The sequence below is a fragment of the Equus caballus genome, chromosome 27 (assembly GCF_041296265.1).
Source record: "Equus caballus isolate H_3958 breed thoroughbred chromosome 27, TB-T2T, whole genome shotgun sequence".
NCBI lineage: Eukaryota > Metazoa > Chordata > Mammalia > Perissodactyla > Equidae > Equus > Equus caballus.
In genome coordinates, this window is record NC_091710.1 from 29814919 (window position 1) to 29839198 (window position 24280).

A 24280-nucleotide genomic window follows, 5' to 3' on the forward strand; every position below is an offset into this window, starting at 1 on the left:
GTTAAGGGATCAGTGCTAGCAAAGTTTCAGAGCACTGAGACAGCTCACACCTGTACCACACACAAATTCACTCACGCACACACACCCCCCCATTACTCTCCTCCTCTATGTTATGACATTAGGACTACTTACTTTATTGGTCATCTTGTCAATCAATATTTATTGAACTCACTTGGGTACAAGATACCATAACAAGGAACAAATAGATATAAAGCTTTGGCTGATTCAAATTTACTGCAACCCTTAAAATAATTAAAATCATATCAGTGATGTACCCCAAGCTGCTATCTGATGGCACAGAAATACATTTTTCTTACCTGGAAGCATAATACCACTCAACGCACTAGACAAGTGAAGCTGAATTCACATACAGGGCCAAGCTTAGACCTGAAAGTGCAGCATCATAGTAATTAAAATCCCTACCCTGAAATCAGGATGCCTGATGCTAAGACTGATGCTAAGACTGATGCTCTCGTTGGGCCTGGGGTTTCCTTCATCTAAAAAGATGTCATTCAAGAAGATGACCTATACGATAACCCTTTCAGTCCTAACGTTCTATTATTCTACTCTATATTCTATCGATTTTCCCCAGAACGAATATGGGCATATTTAAGGTTTTACTTTCTAGACAGTACTAATATTATTTAAGATTATTTTCATTACTTAACAGCAACAGTTGTTACTTAGTTATATAACAAACTCTTAACATAACAAACATTTATATTCCAGGCAACGATCTAAGATTTACAAACATTAACTTCTTAAACTGCATCAGCTTAATTAATTTCTTAACTGCCTCTATGGACTTAAGAGAAAATGTAACGAAACATTTTAGGTTAGCAAGAACTATAGATTGAACAAACCTCTAATTGCTACTCATTCATCTCAATAATTAAGCACTGGCTATTATTTACTGAGGGCTTTAATATAAATTCTGCAAATTTAAACAAAAAAAAAATGAATGGTCAATTTAGGAACAAATCCATGAATCACTGGTACTAGTGATTTGTATTCATATTTTCTTATCAACTGATGGTAACGTAATAACTAAACTGCTACTAATAAACTTTAAAGTGAATTAGCAATGCTCCCTCATTCATTCCAACACTGAATATTTTTTTTTCCTTGAGGAAGACTGTTGGTGAGGTAACATCCATGCCAATCTTCCTCTATTTTGTATTCTTTTTTTTTTTTAGTGAGGAAGATTGGCTCTAAGCTAATGCCTGTTGCTAATCTTCCTCTTTTTTGTCTCCCCAAAGCCCCAGTACTTAGTTGTATATCCTAGTTCTAAGTCATTCTAGTTCTTCTATGTGAGATGCTGCCACAGCATGGCTTGATGAGCGGTGAGTAGGTTCACGCCCAGGATCCGAACCAGCGAACCCGAGGCCACTGAAGCGGAGTGCATGAGCTTAACCACTCAGCCACAGGGCCAGCCCCCTCTTCCTTTTGTATGTAAGGCACCACCATAGCTTGGCTTGGTGTGTAGGTCCGTACCCAGGATTTGAACCCACAAACTCAGGCTGCCAAAGTGGAGCATGTGAACTTAACCACTATGCCACCGGGCCAGCCCCTATCAGTGAATAAATTCTTAAGAGCAATGACTATATTCCCCACTGTGCTGGCCCCTGGTGATATGATAATGCACAAGATAGACACGACCTCATGGAGCTTACAGTCTGGAGACGTGAAATGCTAAAATGTGCATCTATGACCACTCAAGTGAAAATTCCTCTGGGTGAGGACAAGGGCTTGTTTTCCAAAAATTAAAATATATAAATAACAAAATAAAATGCTCAAAATAGAATTGAGATTGCTTTGACTTCTGTCCTGCAAACCAAAACCAAAAACAAAAACAGAATAAACAAACTGAAAATAAGTAAAATATTCAAAGTGTATTTTCTGTATTATAGAAAATAAGGTGATAGAATGTAGAAAGTTACCTATTTATTTACACACATTTTGTTGGCTCAGCATTTATACCAATTCCTGAATATTATTTATAGGACTAGTAATCACAAAAAAATCCGATAAAAAGTAAACCTCTCTAACCATTTAAAACGTAGCTCCAGCCAATTTTAAGTATAATTATTTATTAATACTTTTTAAAGTAATTGAAAAGAAAGTCTATTCCCATAGAAAGTATAACTGCATATTCAGGCAATATGCAAATTTAGAACATTGGATTTATATCAATATGTAATCATTTCCATTTCTTATTTCCTCCAGTGATCAGAAATAGAGTGACTTTTTGACTTTTTCCATGAAGCCATCCATCATTACTTAAAGAAGAGGCTTTTAGTTACAAATGTACCATGAAACATGACAATTCTAAGGATGTCCATTATTCACTTAATTTGTCAAGGGAGTTTTTCAACACAGAACTGCTGTACTCATAATCAAAAACTCAATTCTTACAAGTTCTGAGTTGGGAATATTTTTTATATTTTATAGTGAGTTGACATACTAATACTAGCAAAACACTGTGAATCTTCCATGGGGTTATTTCTCTCCGTGAGTTAATGTGAGACTTCTAAGACCATTTGGGAATGAATAAATGGTTCTCTTGCTACAGTTGTAACTTATCGTGCTCAACAGCAACAGCATTATTTAGGAGCTGTGCCATCCAGCTGCTGAAGAGTTTCACGGAAACAAACCCCAAAAGGGTATCTGCATTACGGTCAGCAGTAACTTTATAAAATCACATATGCCAAAGGACAAAAAGAGCATTCAGATCTTCCATGGCTGCCTCACTCACGGAATCCTATGACGTCAGAAGGCGTAGGCACCTTGAAGTTTTCCAAACAGGCACGTGTAGATGGAGGTCCCCATAAGACGCTTGCTATGCTCCTTCTGGCTCCAGGGAGTTGTAATCCACACTGGTGTGCTCAGGGCAAGCAGCAAGATGGCTGTGACTCGCTTTTTCAACACAACACAACTTCAAGAGGTAGAATGAAATAAGCTTCCCTTAAGCGGAGGGTGGAGGGAAGCCCTAAGGAATGCCTTTACCTTACAGGGTGTGACCACGGTCACCAAATTCAGATATGGGGCTTTCACTGAGCTTTTTAAGTTTTGTGAATATTTATTCTGTAAGCAGTAGTATACTGTAAGCGGTGACATTTTCCCCCACGCACAGTCCAATCTAGAGGCTCTCTTGGTAGAAGGAGTCTCGTGTAGATTTGATCTCAGAGGACAATGAAGCCATAAAGCTCCAGGGACTATATTCTCTATACTGTCCCTTTATTTGCGTTAATTCCTGGGGAAAGATAATGACTGAATTTTGTCTCGCCTGCCTTCCCAAAGAGGATCAGTCCTTTTTGATGGGGCGTAAATGATGTACACATTTAAAACTCTAAGGATGCTTTCCAAAAATCAAAATATACAAAATAACTATTTCTATCGACAGTTTTCCTTCCTATCAGGTTAAGGGCAACCGAGAATACACAATATAATCAATACGTAAAAAATAAAAACACCAAAAAACAACCCTTAAGTCTCTCATTTCTATTCAATTTAATATATGGAAAATTATGTATTTCATTTTCCATTTAACTCAGTATTCAAGTAATTGGTTTTCTCTTGACAAACCCACCAGCTCATTTCCATAATTCCTGTATGTATAACTCTTTCCCAAAATGGATAATGCATGAGCCGCCCCCCTCCCGGACCCTCTGGGGAAGATTCCAAGTACACAGCAAGGTGACCCCACTAAAACACATTATAATCACGATATCTATTTTCTGTAACTGAACTAATCTTTCTTGGGAACAACAGAGCAACCTTCAATATTTTTCTCAGAACTAGGTAACAACAATTTTCAATATTACTGCTATAATCATTGTTTATAAGAATCTACTATTTCATGGGCTTCAAGGCAGGCTTCCCTTTTTTATTTAAAAACAATTTAAAGTAGCAAATGTAAAGAACACTGTAATTTTTAACAATAAAATATTGTGCTTAAGAAATACTGTCACTCTGTTGGCAGAGAAGAAAGAAAATACCAAAAGAATACAAATGCAGGTTGGAAACATATAAACAAAATAATGTCTACTTAATATACAAATGAAAAATGTTGTCAGACAATGAACTTATTATACCTCACAACACAATATGCTCCAACTAGATCAATTCATAAACTATAATTATCTATCATCAAAGCTCAGGAAACAAAATAGTTAATAAATATATGCAGAAAAATGATTCTCACCCATTTATTCTATAAATATCCATATGTAAAGTACTCTACTAAGGACTATGAGTAATGCAAAGTTACCCTTGACCATCAAGAAATGGGAGACAGGGAAGGGAAAGTTACATCTAAAGAACTAATTGGCATATACTTTTAAAAATTAAGTGTGTGTACTATTTAAAATACAAGTACCTATAACGTATTATTGCACCAATCTGTTAAAACATCACCACTAGTGTTCCTCCATTCTTCAAAAATGAGTTTATCTATAGGTCAAAGTTCAAGCTGAACCACAAGTTAAAAATATCCAGTTGGGGGCTGCCCTGTAGCCAAGTGGTTAAGTTTGCACACTCTGCTTCCACCGCCCAGGGTTCGTCAGTTCGGATCCTGGGCGTGGACCTACACACTGCTCATCAGGCCATGCTGTGGCGGCATCCCACACAGAAGAACTAGAATGACCTACAACTAGGATATACAACTATGTACTGGGGGAGAAAAAAAAGAAGACTGGCAACAGATGTTGGCTCAGGGCCAATCTTCCTCACCACCCCACCCCCCAAAAAAAGTCCAGCTGATGTTTTTATGAATGTGTTACATATTTGGCATCCAACTCTCACCAATGGTCCAAAGCTATAACAGCTATGCCAAATAAATATTTGATATGCATCATCAACAACATGATCATCATTTACGAAGAATCTCTGCATAAAAGATCCTGTGAAAACATGTACAGTATTTATAAAGTTCTCTTCTGGAGGCTTAAAATTCAGACAACACTGATGCAGACATACATAGCTAGAAGATACCATTAGATGAACAAACACTGGAAAAATGCTTATATTTTATTAATATTTAACTAAAACTGTTCATTTAGTCCTTATTCTGTACCCAGCACAATACCAAAAACGAATCCTTGGAATGACCACATGAATTACATAATATTATTTTCCACTATGTATATACATGGAAACTGAGGCTGAAAGAGTTTTCGTCACCATCGGAGTTCTGCTAGTGGGATGTGGCGCATCCAGGGCTCACATCTGTGGAATCAGAGGACAGAGCCCGAGGCTTGCCTCTCAACCACTGCTCTGATCCAACTAAAGCCAGCAGCTCCCTACTCTGGGACATACATAGCAGCAGTTGCTAAGCCAGGCCACCATTCAGGTGTCCCAGGAAGCTTGACTTGGTGCTGCTCAAACTCAAATTTTCACGCTAATGTGTTCTGAACTGCATTATCCTCATACACAAGAACCATTTGGCCTGCTGGTTAGGAAAGAACAGAGCTGACTCTTCTTTTCTTTCCTATTTTAGTGGTCACATTCAGAAAAGGGATTTTTATTTTTAAGGTGAATAGGCCAGATAACCTGGGGAGCAGGCAAAATACTTTTCAGTTCTAGACTTCTGGAGCCCAGGGATGTCCTTCTTAAGGGAATTTTGTTTCATTCCATCCTCTGGGGAATATGTAGACGCAGATTCAAAATGTCATCCATACTTTGCTCTTCCTTCACTCCAGTGGGTCTGGAGAGAAGTAAAACTATGCTATTTAACATAAATACCATTCAAACTTAGAACCATCAGAACAATGATTTAAGATGTTCCTTTGGGTTTCACTGAACTGCTGACTACGTAGGTGCACATTTTAGCCTCAGATCAACTCTCACTTAGGTCACAAATGGATGTGATGTTGGCCTCCATCCAAAAAAGCCTTCCTACTGTACACTCACATAAACATGCATATGTAAAACAAACACAAAACCACCTTTTCATTTAAATGTCCGTAACTTTCAATTAGTATAAACTCATAATTGGAAAGTAAACTTTCCACATTTGCAGGAGGGAGAAGAAAGGGCAAAGAGAAGCTACCAAAAAGTTTTTTTTCATATACTAAATCATATTAAACATAATACAAATGTCCACACTGTAGGCACGAAACTATAGTGTCCTGTGTCCAAAAGGACTTCCTTCATCCTGCAGCCTACCTTCCATCAACTACTTTTAGAGGAAGTTTCCTCTTGTGCTCCCCTACTTGTCCTCCAATATCACTGAAAGTCCAAGGAATAAGACGAAGACAACGGGCAAGAGACGCATTCAGGGGCAACCAGAAACTCTTCTAAGTCCTGATAAACTTAAGAATTTCTGGAAGATTCGATTCACAAAATACTTGTTCCTAAACATTACACAGCAACATATGTATTTATCTCTATAAAAGAAAGCTCTCTTGTCATGAGCATTAGTTTTCTTTTAAATACCTGTTGACTATCTCCTTGATTTTTCTCCTCTGATTTTTGAGTGCATTTCTTATCAGTTCACATGTAAGTGTGATTTTCTATCATTACATACAACGAAACTCCTAAATAAACGACATACAAAAACAGCTAAGAAAAAAAACTCTACGGTATAAAACTTTAGGGTTTTAAGAGAAATTTTTCTGTGCGTTAATTAATATTCAAACTGTGTCTTACATAGGTTGAAATATATTTTTTGAAAAAAATCATAAAATGCACAGGAATTTTGACTTTCAATTCTGGAGTCCATAAACATAAGACATACAATATTCAAAACGTTTCCCTATATTTATAAAATTTATTTGCTCTGGAAAAAAAATCATTCCAAATTAGAATTCAGACATTTCCTTTTAAAGATTGGTTATAGATTCACTATGGAATGGCAAAGGACCCTGCCATATCCTTCAAAAATGCAATTTGTCTCTACAATTGTGAGATTACATGTCACACACAGATGAGTTACAATCACAAATGCAAACAAATACATGCTAAACATTTTTTTTTAAATTTTAACCTTATTTATAAAGTGATATGGGCCATTCATAATGAGACACGTTTTCACTTGACAATAAAATTCACACATTAAAATTACTAGAAGGGGGCCAGCCCTGGTGGCCTAGTGGTTAAGTTCAGCATGCTCTGCTTTGGCAGCCCAGGTTCAGTTCCCAGGTGCAGACCTACACTGCTCTGTTAGCGGCCATGCTGTGCTGGCAGCCCACATACTAAAAAATAGAGGAAAATTAACATGTATGCTAGCTCAGGGCGAATCTTCCTCAGCAAAAAAAAAAACAAAAAACAAAAAATCTACCAGAAAAATTGAGTTGATGTAATACTATAAAACTAAGGAAAGATTTTTTTATGGTATTCCAAAAAAATAAAGCCAAGATTATTCACCAATCACCAATATTTCCTACCCACATCTCTGTAATTTCTGTAGAAATATGCTAAGACAAAGCATGATAACCATTTGCCACAGGTCAAATAAAAATAGAAGTTACATGTTGCGGTAGAAATGCACTAGTTTTCTCTCCAAGGGAAAATTCTGGTGCCCTGGCATTCTATTCTAAGCTGAATTCATTTTTTATGGATATCATATAACCTGATCTATTCATTGGAGAAAATGGCACAGGTTCAATGATTTCCTAACCCAGATTCCTTTTATATATTACTTTAACCTCATTTAATTACCAAACCTTATAAGAATTTTTTCGAAGTTGTCATTACTATATTATTTAAAATAACACGTAAAAAGCATAAAGTCAAACTACCAGAGTCCAAATATCAGATTAAACTGCATGACATTGACAATATTCAGTCATGTACGACCTACAAAATTGACAATTTCATATGGTTCAACCTAATAAAACATTCTCTGACTCTCACATCACTGAAACTAAAACTCAACAGCTGCCCAGAGGAGCCAGCTGCCGGCCTGGAGAAGCTATGAAATGAAAGGTTTGGGACACTCTGGCAGAGCAAAGGCTACTTCCTATCAATAATAACTTTCTTAAACCACGTGTAAGAAACCAATGTAAGAAATACATTTCTTAAACCTTTCTTAAAACAATGTGAACAACACTGCACTTTAACAAGAGAAGGAGAGCTACATAACGGGACTAACTCATGATGAAGATGACAAGTGAGGGATGGAATAAATAATGAGCATATAATGGGGACATATTAGCCCATGATCCTAAAGAATAAGTCATTCGGACTCATTTTCAAAAATGTGTAACTCCATCAATGTAGGTTTCTTCAACATTCTAGCCAAGGTTTGAAGATACAGTGAGAAAAAATGAAAACAAATAGGTGCCTAAAGATCCTTTGTTCAATTTTGATCCTTCCACATATAATTTTCCAGTGCCATCATGAAACTTTGAAACATGACTAAATCTTGTTGTGGGCACTGCCTGAACTTATTCAAAAGGAACTGCTGTTAAGGGGCAACTGAAAGGTGCTTCTAAGATGCTAGGTTCTCTGGGGAAAAGGCGCTGCTTAAAATTAATCTCACAGATGTCCCCTTGCAAGCTGACAACTGCGTGGTCATCATCAGAATGACATTTCAGAATATTCTCATTCAGAATTCTCAGCCAATTTGGGCTATTTGGTCTAGCTGGAAAATAAACTCCAGTTGAGGCAGCTAACTGTGATGAAATCAGGACCCTATTCTTCCCCTTAGGTTGGCCAGAATATCAAAGGCACTTAAGCAAAAAGGAGTCATTCTTTGGGGAACAGCAGTGTGATGCTCTTGGAGCACCCTCTGGAGGCCAGAGAAAGGTGACACTGGTAAGACGAAGAAAAGATAATTCTGATCATCTCTGGCTTCCAGAGGCTGAACGCCACAGATCTCACTTGAGTCGGACTGAAAAACGCACTTATTGAATCTTAAGATGACATAAGAAACATGCATAATTAACTTATAGTTTAAAAATGCAAAATAAATCCAAAGTGTAACCACATTCTCAGATAATTGCTTCTTAATTTAAAAAAAGAAGAAATGCACTGATTAGCGTCTTTTCAGCCTACATTCTAGATTCTTTGGCAAATTTATTGCAGAGGCAGCTTTTAATATTTAGGAGAGAGAAAGAAGAAAAAATGTGATATTTTCATTAACAAAATGTAAGTAAGCAGGGTTATACAGGATATCATTAATTGTCAAACTTTTCAAAGGAACCAGCTTTACGCTTATTAAAATGGAGAATAAATTAAGCTGTCTCTTGTTTTCCTACTGCTTCACTTTTTCTAAAGCGACAAACACTGACATCTATTGGCATTTTGGTAGCTCGCTTTTTTTTTTTTTTAATCTATTAAAGCCCATACAGGGACACACACACATACAGACATGCGTAGAATTAGGATGCATCCAAAACATTACTTGGTCCTTTGGGGAAATTTTATTTTAGGTACCCAATAGCATAGTTAATAGCTATTATTGTCCTCTGGTTAAAATAAATCTGTTTTGAAGCTAATACTGTAAGATTTAATTTTTTCTATTCTCTGTCAAGAGGAGAGCTCTAGGGTTATTTGAAATATTAGAAGTCCATTTATTTGCTTATTTGAGCAAATAAAATCACTCACCCAAAATACTGACCCTTGGTTTGTCTTCTTCTTTCATTAACACAACACAATAAACTATCATTATCATTAAAGTCAAATTTAACTTGTTACCTTAAGAATGCTAATAAAACAGATTTGGTATCACAATCCCAGAACTTTTAAGACTTCATATACCCATTCTAGTGAGGAGAGGGAGGAAAGAAAATAGTGAGAAACGTAGATTTGTTATATTCATGACTTTGTTTACATTCGGCAACACCTGCAGTCAGTGCAATGAAGCTTGCTGGCAGTATACTGTTACACTTGATAAAAAGATAACAAAGAGCATGTTAATACACACTTTCCTTTTCAATTGCTGCAATTTGTACTAGTCCCCAAAGAGAAGATTATGCATTCCATATAATAGAATGAGGTTTAAGCATCAACTCTTAAGTGTTGCCAGAAAAGGAGTCATGTTTCAAAATCTTCTCATAGCTTGAAACCTCAACATTTTCCTGCCAGAGATAAAATTATATTGCACCTCGCTCTACTTTCAATATTTAGACTGAATTCAGGAGTGTTTTCATAATACATATATGCAGTTATGGTATTTGACATACTTATCCGCTTTTCTCTATATTTACAGGTAGTAGATATTAATATTTATACTCACTCTAATCTAAGATCAGTTTTGGATTATTTTTTACCATAAAAGGTAAGTTTTGAAAATTATATCAAATATCGCTGCAAAGACAGAGATAATTTGTTTCATAAGTAATTTCCTAAACAGAGCTGACATTTATGAGCACTCATTACATGATGGGCAATGTTCAGAAGGCTTCCAGGGATTATCTTGTTTAAGCCTCATAATAACTTCATGATAATAACAATATTATTATTATCCCAATTTTACAAAGAAGGAAACTTAGGCATAAAGAGAGTAAGTAACTTTCCCATGACTATACAGTTAAGGAGCAACAGAACTGAGATTTCAACCCAGGCGATCTGGCTGAAGAGCTAAGAATTAGGCATCCTGCCTCTCGCTGACTAACAGCGAGGCATTTTCGTACCTCCTAGGGGACAAGCGGTAAAACACACAGAGCATCTGTTCTGCTGCTGGAACAGGGCAATAAATAGTAGCTCCCTTATTAATAAATATAAAAGTGTCCCAAATAGTGCCTGGCACCAGTAGGGGGTTCATTGTTCTCATACCAGTCCAGTATTTTCTGAATATATACATATTTTCTCCCCATTTTTCCATCAGTATCACTTTATCATTTTGCAGATATGAGAACAGCTTCCCAAGTTTCTCCCACTTTTTCCGCTTCAAAATAATTCTTCAATAGAAGTCCTATTTCATCCTGTAAACAATATTTAATGTTTTTAATAATTACATAAGGTAAGTGGTTACAAGCAACCAGGTTGAAACAGATCACTGGACATTCCTTCCATTCTGTAAACACATGCTGCCCCGTCAGCGACAGGGCACTCTATATCCAAGAATGTTTACAAGCACGTCAGCCTGAGGAGCCACTTAGTTAAGGAAACAGGTGGGTGATGTCATCCAGGGAGCACATGGCCCACTTCTACCCATTTGGGAGCCTAAGTTTCTCAATTTTTCCACCACTTATACTCACAAATGTCCCTTCTGCCAGAAGCGAAGGGAAATCCAATTGTTCTAGAACTGGGCTAAGCTTGATAATGAATTTGTTCCAGGTCATTTAAGACGGAAAAAAAGAAAAAAGAATCCTTTGCAGTGTTTTAATGAAAGAAAAACATTTATGCAAACAGGGATTCATAAAGGAAGCTTAGAGCCAAACACCAAATAGCAGAAAAAAAAAAAAGGTCTGGTTTTGTAATTCAGGCTTCAATAGAAAAAGTTTGTTGAGCTGAATCAATATGAAGAACCTAGATATGGGAGGTCCAGCATCTAGGAGGTCCAAGATGTTACAGGGCCCTTGGTATATGGATCCATGTTACAAAGCCCAGGATTATGCTGAGGTTGCTTATTTTGAGCAAAGAAGAGGAATCAATGACCCCGAGGGGCTTAGGACCTATTAGAGCCATTATTATGAAACAGATAATTCTGTTGAACATCTGCAGCCCCAATAGTGTGCAATTCAATATTCAGTTAATTGTATAAAAATGTGGATGCTATGAAACATAGCCATGTATGTATCACGTATCAGTCACACATGTCACATGAAAGTTAAAGAAGCCTTTTTCCCTTGAAACTTTCCCTCCAACAGATGTGTTTATGCCTCTGCATATAATACAGCACACAGCAGGGCTGAGAGGCTAAGTTCTCTCAGCATTATATCTCCCCCGACCATCATGAAGTAACGTTGTAACATCCAAAGAGAGGCTCGGCTGTTGCATGAGTATGATCAAGGACACACAGCTTCAGTGGCTGTTTTAAGAAAGGGGGGAAACCTGGAACTGAATGGCACTAACACAGGAGCTATTTAAGAGATAGGTGTCCTTGTAAATCCTAATTAAGTCTTAATTTGGGTTGGGATGGCAAGTGGCATCTAGAGGTCGTTCCTCCTAGGATGCCTGAGAACTAAAAAGTGCAAAGTTGAAAAAGAGTTTCACCCTTGTGGGTTTCTCCCACAAACCATCATGGCAATCAGTTATTTATTCTCCTAAGATAAGGAAAAGCACACTGGAACATACCATCATAAGGAAAATGAGAAGAGGGAGAGAAATACTGATTTCAAAGCAATCCTATGTAAGGCCATGTGCTTTTCTATGAAGCTGGTTTCAGGTTAACAGTTCTTTTCAAATCAAATGAAGAATAAATATTATATCGCTTATGTGGTTTCACAAGTGCCAAGTGCCCTGGAGGGGTTGAAAAGTTCCTCCCCAAAGAAGACTACCACCTGATGGAAAAGAGAGACAAACATACTAAGAACTAACCCAGAGCCAAGTTCACCCCAATTTTTCTAGGAAGAGAGAGTACGTCACTTAAAAATGCCCATCTATCTGGTTTAGAGGGAACCACGGCTGTGGGACTGGGAAGCAGAATGAGAGCCACCAAGGAAGCTCTCGAACTCTGTGTCAAGAGAGAACATCAGGTAGTCCCAACACAGCTGCCCACATAGCAGATAAGATCCACCGGACACGGAAACGCCTGCTTGCTCCTAAATCTCTCCTCCTTGAAACTACCTGCTTATCTGAAATGTCTGTGTCAAGGCACTGCTGCTAGGAAGCCCTGACAAAAGGCAAACCTGTTACTTGAAAGAGACGCTACTTCAAACCGCTGCCCCCTTCTTAATTCATCAGACCACCTACAGAGGTCCACAGAAACTTCTGAAGGCAGAGTATTCACCGGCAGGAGAGGAAACCCCTAAAGGGCCCCACAAATAACTCTTTACAACTTGACAGTTTGGGTTGGGTCTAAGGTCTCTTTAAATTACTATGATGACCTTCGAAAGGACAGTAGAGAAAGTCACTTAGGGAGGTCGCTAATCCAGCTCCCCATTCCATACCTTACTGAATAAAATGCTATATAGTATCTACAAAACACAGGAGAAAAGTAAGTAAAATTGAAATACATCCTGATGAGGGCTAATAAAAGGTAATTAAGGTGAATCTGATCAACAACATCTTATCGTGGAAGCATGCACAGGCATGGCAGTGGCCAAACAATCACCCTCTGTTCCATTTCTGTTTTGCTCAAAGGTCCCTGCCAATAAGCCAGGCTCTGAAATGCTATCAGTGATGCCAATAAGAGGACTAGGCAAATCTTGTTTTCTTCCTAAAAGAAAACGGCAAATACTTTGCTTATCTTCTTCAGCCACAGGATGACCAAGTACTATTGAATTAATTCTTCCAAGTGCTTTATAAAACATCTTGGGGGGGTGCTCTAAGTGACTCGAGGCGTCTGGATCAATTAACAATTGGGAATTACAGAGGCAGGGGAAAAAAGTCCTTCTATTCGTCCCCCTCCTCTCTATTTTAAAGCATCTTCTCCACTCAGTCTCTCAGAAACGAGTATTTATTTGGGATGCCTCCCCTGTCCAAGACAATGTCTAAAGCCGCAGTTCTTCTGAGGGAAATCTAAGGTGAAACTGTCGTTCCTGTCCGTGTTCTGATTATCAAATACAAGACTTGTCTCTAGAGAGCCTCAACTGCCATTTCATTCTATTATATAACCAGAAAGCATCTGGGTTCAAAAATTCAGATAAAATTTTACTTTCTGGCACCTCTTGGGAGCATAAATTAACCATATTTATCAGAGAGGTCCTGAAAAATAGAACTACTAAGCCAAAAGTTTGAGAACTTATTTGGAACAGACCTGACTCCTGGCACTGGGCTAGATTTTACCTGCTTCGCTGATCTCTAGGAATCCCTCTCAGCTGATGTGAGTTCCGATACAGCAGGACTGAATCGGGGTGAACGTACGCACAACCCCGCGACCCTACACCGCCCTGCCCTCGGCCCCAAACAACGACACGCAATGGCTCACGCGGCCTCTCTCTCGACCACCCGGTTCTTCCGAGCCCGGCACACCGAGGGGAGACCCGTTCCCGCTTTTCTCGCTAGAGGGCAGACGGGGCCTGTGCAAAGCCCTCCCGGCGCCGGACACGCGCGCACCCAGCCTCCGCTCCTGCACTCCGGGTCCCGCTCCCGGGCTGGGCTCAGCTGGGAGGCGCGGGTGAAAGGCCGTGCCAGGGAGCGCGGCGCGTCCGCGACCCTCGGAGGGCTCAGGCCGGGGTACCGCCCCTTTCCCTGCGCGCGGGCTGCGGGCGCCCGGGTGGGGCTCGGCGGCCAGGTGAGGGGCGGCCCCACGGAGAACGAGAGCCGCCCCGCGCCGCGGACGCCCGGAAGCGGGGCCAGGCGCCCGGAGCGCAGGGCGCGGGCGGGCGAGGGACAGGCGATGGCAGCCGCGGGGGAGAAGGAGGATCGCGGCCCCGGGCGCGCTGCGCACTCACCTGGGCTCGGGCCGCCTTCCGCGGGCGCGGGCTTCCTGCCGGAGCCTCGCTCCTTCTTGCCCTTCCCCTTGCCTCTGCCTTCTTTGCGCTCCGACATCTCGCCCGAGAAGTGCACGTTCGACGCCGACGGCTCCGGCGAAGGCGACGCGCGACAAGTTTGGTGCGAGGGCTTGGATCGGGTTTGGGAAAAGTTTGTCCCTCGAGGGGGAGAGCGAGCGGCCCGGCTGCAGCAGTCGCGCCGCGCGGGGGCGTCTCCTGTCGCCTGCGGGGAGCGGCGCGGACGCGGCGTGCGGTCCGGGCCACCTGGGACTGGCGGTCGCTCCGTCAGGCGATCGCCCTGACTCTGGGGCTGCTCCTGTCGCTCAGGGAAGTCCTGGGTTCCCGCTGCTGTCGGCTCCTGTCGTGGCCTCTGTCCGGCGCGCTTGCAGCCCGAAGGAGGAGAGGCGATCACAGCCCTGCCCGCACTCCCATCGCCCGGCAGCCGCCGCCGCTCCGCTCCTGCCCTCCGCGCGAGCCCGGAGTTCCGACAAGTTTTGGGGAACTCCTCGCCGGCTCTTTTTCAATTGCCCCACAGCCACCCCCTCCCGCCCGCAGGTTGAGCCTGGCGCCTCCTTCTCACCCTCCCCTTGCCTCGCCCCCTCCCGCTTCCCCACCACACCCCCACCCCGAGGCGCGGACACGCCACCGGGAGGAGCCTGGGCTCGGCGCTCCCGGGCGCAGCCCCTTTCCCTCCCCGAGCCCGGCTGGGCGGGGGGCGGTGCGCGCAGCGGAGCGGCTGCCGGAACCCCCGACAGGGGTCGCTGGAAGCTGCGCGGAGACGCCGCCGCCGCCACTGCAACCGCGGGACGCGAACCGAGCGGCCCGGGGAGATTCAAAGACCCAGGAGTGGACCCAGGGACTTTGCTCCTCCCTTGCCTCCGCAGCCAGGCAGCGCCCCCGAAGACCTGGTCACTTCTCTTTGACGCGGGGAAAAGTTGGAGAAAAAAGTTTGCAACTCTGACACCTGCCCGCCAAATTAAGGCTCTGGAACCTGGGAAAAGGAGAGGAACGTTTGCCGTTTTCCCATTAGAGTTTAGGGTTCGTTCCTTTCTTACTTTAGTGAAAACCGTCCCGTCCCCCCCCCCCCCCCCCCGGCCTGTAGGGCAATGATTAACTCTGGATGGAAGGGAATTTGAGTGTAAGACAGTTCTGGGCACCCAGGAAGGGCTCAGTGAAACTTAAAGATGGTTAGATGGCACCATCTTCATAGATCTGCTCCTTGACTGTGCGTGTCCTGTCTTCCTGTGGTTACCAACGTGCCAGAATTCTCATCTTCAGCTTTTCCTAAAATAAATAATAACCTGGCCTCTTCAAAGGGGGTGTCCTAAACTGTATCTCTCGCTACAACTTAATTTTCAAAGGAACTGCTTAAAAGGCTATCGACAATAAAATTACGGCAATAGCTGGGAGTCACTCAGTTTCTGCTGAGTGAGAACGCAGGTCGGGAGAGTAGAACGGAGACAGTGGTAGAGATGCTTAGTTCTTAGTTCGTTAATGCTAGCTTTCCGGGTCCAAACTTTCCTCAGAACTGCGAGTGAAACCTTCTTCTTCCCTTGTCCTCCCTCTGGTGGAGAATTCTAAAGAGCAGTGAAATCCAGAATCCGTTGGCATCCTGCTGCAAAGGGCAAAAGTTAAAGGCCAGAGTAAATCGGCACCACGGAATGATCCAGAATCGGGTAAAGAAAACGTTCTCAGACTTCTATCACAGCTGTGGCTAACACGGAACGTTAATTTGCAGTGATAGACTCTTCAGTTGTGGTCAGGAAGAGGCGAGTATGAACAACCCATATATGAAATTTACTTACTCCTCCTTCAAAGTGATTTGTGCCTGATTTTCCGTTCTCTGGGATTAATGGTAACTGAACATGACCTGCATGCAGCCTTCTTAGTGGATTTTCTAATTGCCAACGTTTAAATAAAGGTGAAATCTGGCCTGCTGCCTTGCTTTGTCTCTGGGAAGGGAGGGGGCAAAAGTACTCATTTTAAAACTGGCCGAAAACAAGAATAATTTTATTCTTATTTAATTTGCATTGTAATAAGAACCTAACTGTTGACTGGCTTTAGTTGTTGAAAGATATCTTAGCATATTGCCGTCATTATTTCTTTTGAAAAAGTTTGATGTCCAAATATCTTCTGATAGCCTTCCAACAAACACCAAATAGAAATTTTACTGGGCCAGAAAAACAGCAAAATTGGGGAAAAGAGTATGAATCTATCTGAATAGCCCTATAATATTCCACAGAGTCTAATGGAAACTGGAGTCTAAGCATAGGCTGAAATAACTCTGCTTTCCCAGGAGGGACTGCTACTCAACAAGCAGGAAACAGCAAAATTCAGGAAAGGGGAGCCCTTGCAAAAAGGATACTTTATCTCCAGGACATGAGACCCTGCAAGGGCGTATATACAATAGCTACATGTTACTAGACATATCATTCTTTTAGAATTGAAGGATATAATGCAAAAATGTATTTTGGAATTTTAAAAAAAGTTTCAGATCTTCCCACATAAAACAGGACACCAGGGCTGGCCTGGTGGTGTAGTGGTTAAGTTCCCGAGTTCTGCTTCCGTGGCTCGGGGTTCCCAGGTTTGGATCCTGCCTGTGGACCTACACATACCACTCATCAAGGCATGCTGTGGTGGCATCCCACATAGAAGAACTAGAAGGACTTGCAACTAGGAGATACAGCTACGCACTGGGGCTTTGGGGAGGAAAAAAAAAAAGAGGAAAATTGGCAACAGATGTTTTCTCAGGGCCAATCTTCCTCACCAAAAGAAGCATACCTTCAAAAAAAAAAAAAAAAACACCCCAGGAAACCAGTAGTAAAACCCAATTTGAGGGTGTCCTTAAATTATTCATCTCTGTGATCAGGAAGTGGCAAATGAAATGTTTTTTTTGAATTTTTGAAAAACCTTGGAAATGATCAGAACAAGCGATAGAGAAATGAGGAAGAATATTTTTGCTTTCTTGAAAATCAACGTATGAACCTCAGTGGTCAAATTTAGAAATGATGATATGTCTTCATGCTATAATTTTATTAATTTGTTATATATTGTTCACCTCTTAGGAGTTTGTATCATAGAGGGTATATCAACTCTCAGGTACCATATGTCAACCTGTCAACATATGTCAACCCCTGAAAAATTGAGTGGAGATTAAAAATAAGCAACTTGAGAAAGAAGGAAAGACAAGATGGAGATCTCATATTAAATGACAGCTTAACATAAATGCAATCATGCACCATAACATTTTTCTTTGGCTAGACTTAACTTTTAGATGCATTCTTAGAATCTACAAAGCTGGCCAAATATACCGTTTCTCTCAGTAATTCCCATCTGAAAAATACTCCAAGAAAATTTTAAAAAGAAAAAAAAAAGGAAAAAACATTAACATGTGAAGATAGACTGCATGTTTGCAAAATATTGTGTATATTGATAGCAATGGGAATTTAATTTAGAATTCTGCAAATAGATAATTTTAGCCTTTCAAAAATAAACTAGTTTAAGATGATTTATATAAAGATCAGGTTTTTTAAAACTTTGCAACAAAGTTGGCATCAATGAAGATGCACAAATGCAAAAGGAAATCTCGCTCACCAGAGCCAGCCTCAAAACAACCACTAAAAGTACACGGCTTATTCATTCATTCATGAAGGATTTACTCAACTAAATGATAGAGGGTAGAGGAGCAGAAGAAAAAAAATTGCCCCTGTTCTCAAGAAGCTAAGATAGGGTGAGAAAGACATAAAAACAAATTAATTATTACAATACAAATGAAAAACAGGACCAGATAAGTTTTCTGGAACTCATAAAATTTGGAGAATCCTTTTAAAGGAAAAGAACATAAAACTAAAAATACAAATTCAGGTCCAAGAATGTTAAAGGGAACCTTGGAAGTGAGAGGCCCTGCAGAGTAAGCCTCATTTTCTTCATGGTAAATTCACCTCTAGTGATTTCAAGCATATTCCACCATCTGTACAATTATAGTATTGGCAAACCATTATATACTATCTTAAGAGATTAGATAATACTCTCACATACTGTAAATAGGAGACATTAACAAGCTCTCAAAAGGAATACACACAAAATTGAAACAAGCAAAGACTCTCGTGTGAGGAAAGTGAGATAAAAGGAGCCTTAAGAATTCACAGATGAGCAATTGCCCTATATGTTTAGTTAGACTCTTAGAATCAACATGCAAGTTGACTTTGTGAAACAAAGGGCTTCTGACAAACTAGATGCCCTGGCAGAAATGGAAATGATGTCCTCTATTACATTTGGCAAATATTTAACAGAATTACTAATTAATCATTTTCTGTCTGCTGTGAAGAAAGTTAAGTTTGATGACAAAATTGTGTTTAGAATCCAAAGAAAAATACTAAAAAGATAACCTTCAAATTAAGTTAAATGAAATCTATCTTTATGTTTTTCTGCTTGTGATTTAAAAAAATTTTTTAATTGCTACATACCAGTGATTACTGCTATTATTATTATATATCATGTTAATGATAAGATTACTCTGCTGATTGTATTAAGACTTAATAGTTTTGAAACATTTTAGTTTCTTTTATTACAAGAACACAATGTCATGCAATGTTTTGGTTTCTCTTCCTGACCTCCACACTGATTATGTATCTTTATCCTCAGTCACCTTGCAACATGTAGTTAATTCAGATGTGTATGTGTTGCAGATACCTCAAATTTCTATAGACATGTATATATGTGCACATACACATAGACATAGATAGACATACATGAATGTATACAGCCATATTTATTTGTGTGTGTTAAAAGGCAGAGATTCTGTATACTTTTATCTACTTTTTTCATATCGCTATCCATTAGAATGCCAGCACCATACTTTGCACCTAGTAAGCACGAAATAGTTGTGCATAAAATTAATCTAAATAGAATAGGATGAATATAAAAAGCCTAGTTCTGATAGTACCATTTTCTTTCAATCAATTACTAATTGATTGAACTAATTACTAATTACCTACTCTGACAACCATCTTTGACCCTTCCTATTCTACATCTGATCCATTCCCAAGTCCTGTCACTTTGGCTGCAGTCTCCTTTTATCCCTCTTCAGTAAGTACCACCCAAATCCAAGCCTTCATGGTTTCTTTGCTTTGACCATAGCAAAGCTTTCTACCTGGACTCTTACTCCCTCCAATTATCTTGCCACATACAGCAGTCAGAGGAGTCCTTTTGAAATGTGAATCTAACCCAGTCATCCGTGCTTCACTGCATATTGAAACATATCCTGTGAAGGGCTAGGCTGTGCCTACATCCAGCCTGTCTCACTATGCTTCATCCCTCACTCTCTGTGTTTCATGCACAGAGGCCTATTTGCAACACGCCTCCAAAGCTTGCTGTTCTTTCTGGCCTCAGTGCCTTTGCACTTGCTGTTCCTCTGCCTGAATTTTCCTACAAGCACCACACTTTGCCTAATTCACTTATGTCTCAGGTTCCAATTGAATATCAGTTGCTTAGAAAAGCTTTCCATTACCTTTGAAAACCATTTGAATCTCCCATCACATTTTTGCATCTCCTTCATAATTTTTCTTCCAGTTTGTAAGTAAGTAATTGTTTTTGTGATTATTTTTTTTACAATGATCTGTTCCCACTGGGCATTAATCTCTTTGAGGGCAAAGAGGTGACTATTTCATGTTCTATGTTATATCTCTAGCACTGTGCCTATAGCCAATTATATACATTTTGTTAATTGGTGGATAAAGGAGGACAAAGAATAATTTTCATATGTATTTAAGACTATGCATACATATATGTGTGTGCTCCTATGTTTACTTGATCAAATTTTAAAATGATAATGATGATTATGGTACTTTAGGATAACTTCTGGTGAAATAAGCCTTTCCTAAAACAAGCGTTTAAAAGAAAAATCTTGAGTGATCAGTATAATCTCTCAAAACTTTAAGAGGTAAGGCAATAACTTTTGTGAAATGGTAAAATTCCAAGAAGGATAATTACTTTTTTCCTAAATTGCCTCTGCAAATTTTATCTGTAGATTGCATTTATTGGCTCCATTTTCTCCCTTGGATCTTGTGAGGTGTCAGAAAGACCCATAAAAGAGCTGGGTTTTAGCAAGGATGTTCTAACAAAGTGATAATGGATAAAAACCTGCAAACACAGCATTGTTAACAGAGAGTTAAAAACCCCTTTCTAGCCTGGACGTAATATAAGGTTCCTCTCCCCATAAGATGATTTTTCACTTCACATACCAGTGGTAAGTCTGCACATAGTCATTGCAGTAAGTCGCACCCAGTAACCACCTTGAACCATCTTTGACTTTAGATTTAATTTCTCTAATATTTTGCTCCCTTTCCATCATCCATATCCATCCAGGAAATGCAGAGGGATTTCTCCATACACTTGGGGCTCAGAATTTTTTGTGCATCTAAGAGAAAGAGTCGGATGCCCCCATGTCTTTTAAGAGTCATTCCGCAAGATCCTCTCCAAGGTTAACATCTTCTTTCATTTCAAGAGGCACTTTATTCATGAATGTGAAAAGAGTCACCCCTGTTAAATTTGTAATGATGTGAAAATATAAATTTAATGTCATGAGTGATGAATTAGTACTTCAAATATTTGAACAGCGAGAGTAATTTAACAGATCAACTCTTTTCTCTGGTATGTCCCATAAGAGACACCTGGTAGAAAGCATTTCCAAAACAGATTATAGTATATAGGAAATTACTTCATAATGTCATCATGATAACTGGGCTGTATGGAATGAAACACTGACCCACGATATTCTGTACCTGGCCCAGGGATGTAATAAGACCACAATTATTCTTTTTCCTTCTTTCCCACATAATTCATTCTAACTTCCTTACTAAATCTTTATGAATACTCCCCCCCTTTTGTTAGTTCCTGCTCACGTTAGAGCCCAATACTTCATATGTCTGACTTGACGAGGGATTTTTAGTTTTGAGCTAAGAGCCAAGAGTGAAGTTCTCAGTGGAATGTTCCAGTCATCTCCACCCCTGGACCCAGGCCTAGAATTCACGTTACTTTGCAGCAGACCAACTTTCAACACACTAGATGTTTGGGAACTTTTGTGTATGTGTGTGTTAAAAAATATAAATCTTTCAATTCTCATTCATTTGGGAAAAGAATTTCACAAGTATTAACAACTCAAGAAGGCAAGTCATCTTTTAAAGATGATTTAGCAGAACAATTAGCCTAACTTGACGGAAACCAATGACCGTCCAAAAATAACTGGTGACTAACCATGCAGAAGATTACATTCTGATGGAAAATGTTGTATTTTCTGCTTAATCATAAAGATTGGGTTTGTTCCAACTCCTTCCCATAGGTGCAAGATGGAAACCACCTGATTCAAATGGTGCAGGGGGCTCTGGTCTTGCCTAGGGTCTTAACCAGCATGTAGGATTCTTTGGGCCCCAGAAATTCTGGGGATGATCCTGGACCCTAGATATAAATGGAATGTCTAAGAATATGTTTGGATTAGCATTTGTGAATGATCTTTCTTTCGTCCGAGAGTGGACTGAAATCTCTGAGATCCCACAAGGCAGCTACATTCGGGCACAAAAAATTCTGTCATTCCAGTTGAGACTCAAGTCTTTGAGACTGACCAAAACTAGCCCTGATTTTGTAGGTAGAAAAAGAAAGTCACTTTTACTTAGATATCATTTATCTTGCTTTGGAATTGCATGATCATTTTTCTGTTGTTGTTTCCAAAAAGAGTCTAACAGAATGAGGGGGAAATCTACTATCACTTTTATTTTCATGATAATAAGTAGACCCCTGAGCGCCAGCAATGTGCTAGGATTTATATCAGTGGGTGTTTACTCTGGGTACTAAAGCTATAGTCCCATCTTAGAAGTGCAATGTAAAGAACTGAATATAAATTTTCTCAACTCACTTTTTTTCATTTATTTTTTTTCTTCTACCTAAGAAACTTTTGTTAAGGTATTATCAATTCTTTCCCTTCTTTTTCCTTCTGCTGTACCTGTCCTGCCCGTCTGTAATGCCAGGTCACCCTAACTACCCAGTTTTCTCCAGGAACCTTATCTTTCCCCATTCTAACAAAGATGCCATAACAGAAAGCTTTCTTTTGACCCTTCCTTTCCTTTTACTACCAAACACTGTCCATTCTTCTTCATTTATTAGATCAAGGAATCCATCTCCACCCCCAGCTCACCACCAATCTAATGAAACTGCTCAAAGTTCCCAATGCCTCCCCAATCGTCATAGGAAGTGTTCTCTTTCTAGTCCTGATGCCTAGGACAAACTGACATACACATCATCCTGAAACCTTTTCTTGGGACTCATAGTAATATCTCAGTGGCAGAATTTTCTGTCTCTTTTCCCTAATTCATTTTTGTCCTACTTGTCTCTCAAATGCTGGCTCATGGCCCAATATTTAAAACTATTTTCTTCTTTACTACATGATAATCTTATCAAAATGTCATTCACTGCCACTACCTCTCGTTGATAATTCACAAATGTGTGTGTGTATGTATATATATCCAGCTCAAACTTTTTTCTGAACTGCAGGCCCATGCTTACAACTGTCTCAAGCTGAACATGTCCAAAATACAGTTTGTTAATCTCCATCCCTCACTCTCCCCTGAAAAAACAGACACAGCCCAAGATCAGAAACCAGGCAGCATCCTTTATTTTCCTCCTCACATCTTCCTTTCCTCCCCTGTTTCTAGCCATTTGGTGCCCCACTGCCAGTGCATTCACCTCTGAGGCAGCTTTGGTACCCATCCCCCATCTCCTTTACTTCTCGCCCATCTGGGTCCTCTGTCGTTCTTTGGCCTCTCTAAGTTTTCGTTTCACTGCTTCATTTTCAGTTCTCACACCCAGTCATCCTCCTTCCTGCGACCAGAGTTACTCTCCTAAAAGACAGCTATTATCTTGTCACTCCTTATGTGAAATATCTATTGGATTCCCATTGCTGTAAAGATGAAACTTCTCTTGAGATGGTAGCTGGGCCCTTCCCAGTGTAAGTGCTGCACAAATATTCAACTTCTCTTCCATCTTCTCCGTGCACTCGATGTACTCTGGTTACACTGAAGTGTATCTTTTATTACTCCTTTCCCTTCAACTGTGTTTTTCCTCCTACCTAGAATTTTCTTTCCCTTTTATTCCTGGTAGACTTTTTTTTTTTTAAATTGAGGTAACATTGGCTTATAACTATCTAAATTTCAGGAGTACATCATTATATTTGATTTCTGTGTAGACTACATCATGTTCGCCACCCAAAGACAGATGACCATCCATCACCAGACACATGTGCCCTATCACCCCCTTTTGCCCTCCTCCCTGCCCCCTGCCCCTCTGGTAACCACCAATCTAATCTCTGTGTCTGTGTTTGTTGTTGTTTTGTCTTCCACTTATGAGTGAAAGCATACAGTATTTGGCTTCTTCCATCTGACTTATTTTGATTAGCATGCTTGGTAGACTTCTCTTCCTTCTATACCCAACTCAAAACTCACCTCTTCTGTCGATTTTTCCCTGATGCTCTCAAACAGACCCAATCGCTGCTGTGTATGCATCTTCCTATACATGTCTTCAGTTTAGCACCTCCATTATTATAACACTTTGTTTTCAAGTCTGTCTCTTTACTATGCAGGAATGATGCCTCAGCAATCATCCTTCTATCCCCTTAAAGTGCATGCTCAACATACACAGGTTAAAATGAATAGACTGTAAATGTATTGGAAGAATTCACAACTTACATTTAATTCAACTTCAGAGGGATTGAGCAGCAGCTGAAGTGTTTTGAAATCTTTCCAAACTTA

The 24280-nt window shown here is 40.1% G+C and overlaps 1 protein-coding gene across 7 annotated transcripts in view; it reads right to left on the minus strand.

Annotated features, from left to right (window-relative positions):
- The window catches only part of NRG1 (neuregulin 1), a 218988-nt gene extending 203781 nt beyond the window's left edge, over positions 1-15207 (minus strand). For 5 of the 7 annotated variants that reach the window (XM_070253506.1, XM_070253505.1, XM_070253501.1 and 2 more), the window contains exon 1: positions 14445-15207. In XM_070253506.1, the coding sequence (XP_070109607.1) occupies positions 14445-14541 (97 nt within the window). In that variant the 5' untranslated portion in view covers positions 14542-15207. The remainder of the gene's footprint in view (positions 1-14444) is intronic. The other 2 variants (XM_070253502.1, XM_070253503.1) reach the window with 1 other exon arrangement.
- Between the last annotated feature and the right edge of the window lie 9073 nt (positions 15208-24280).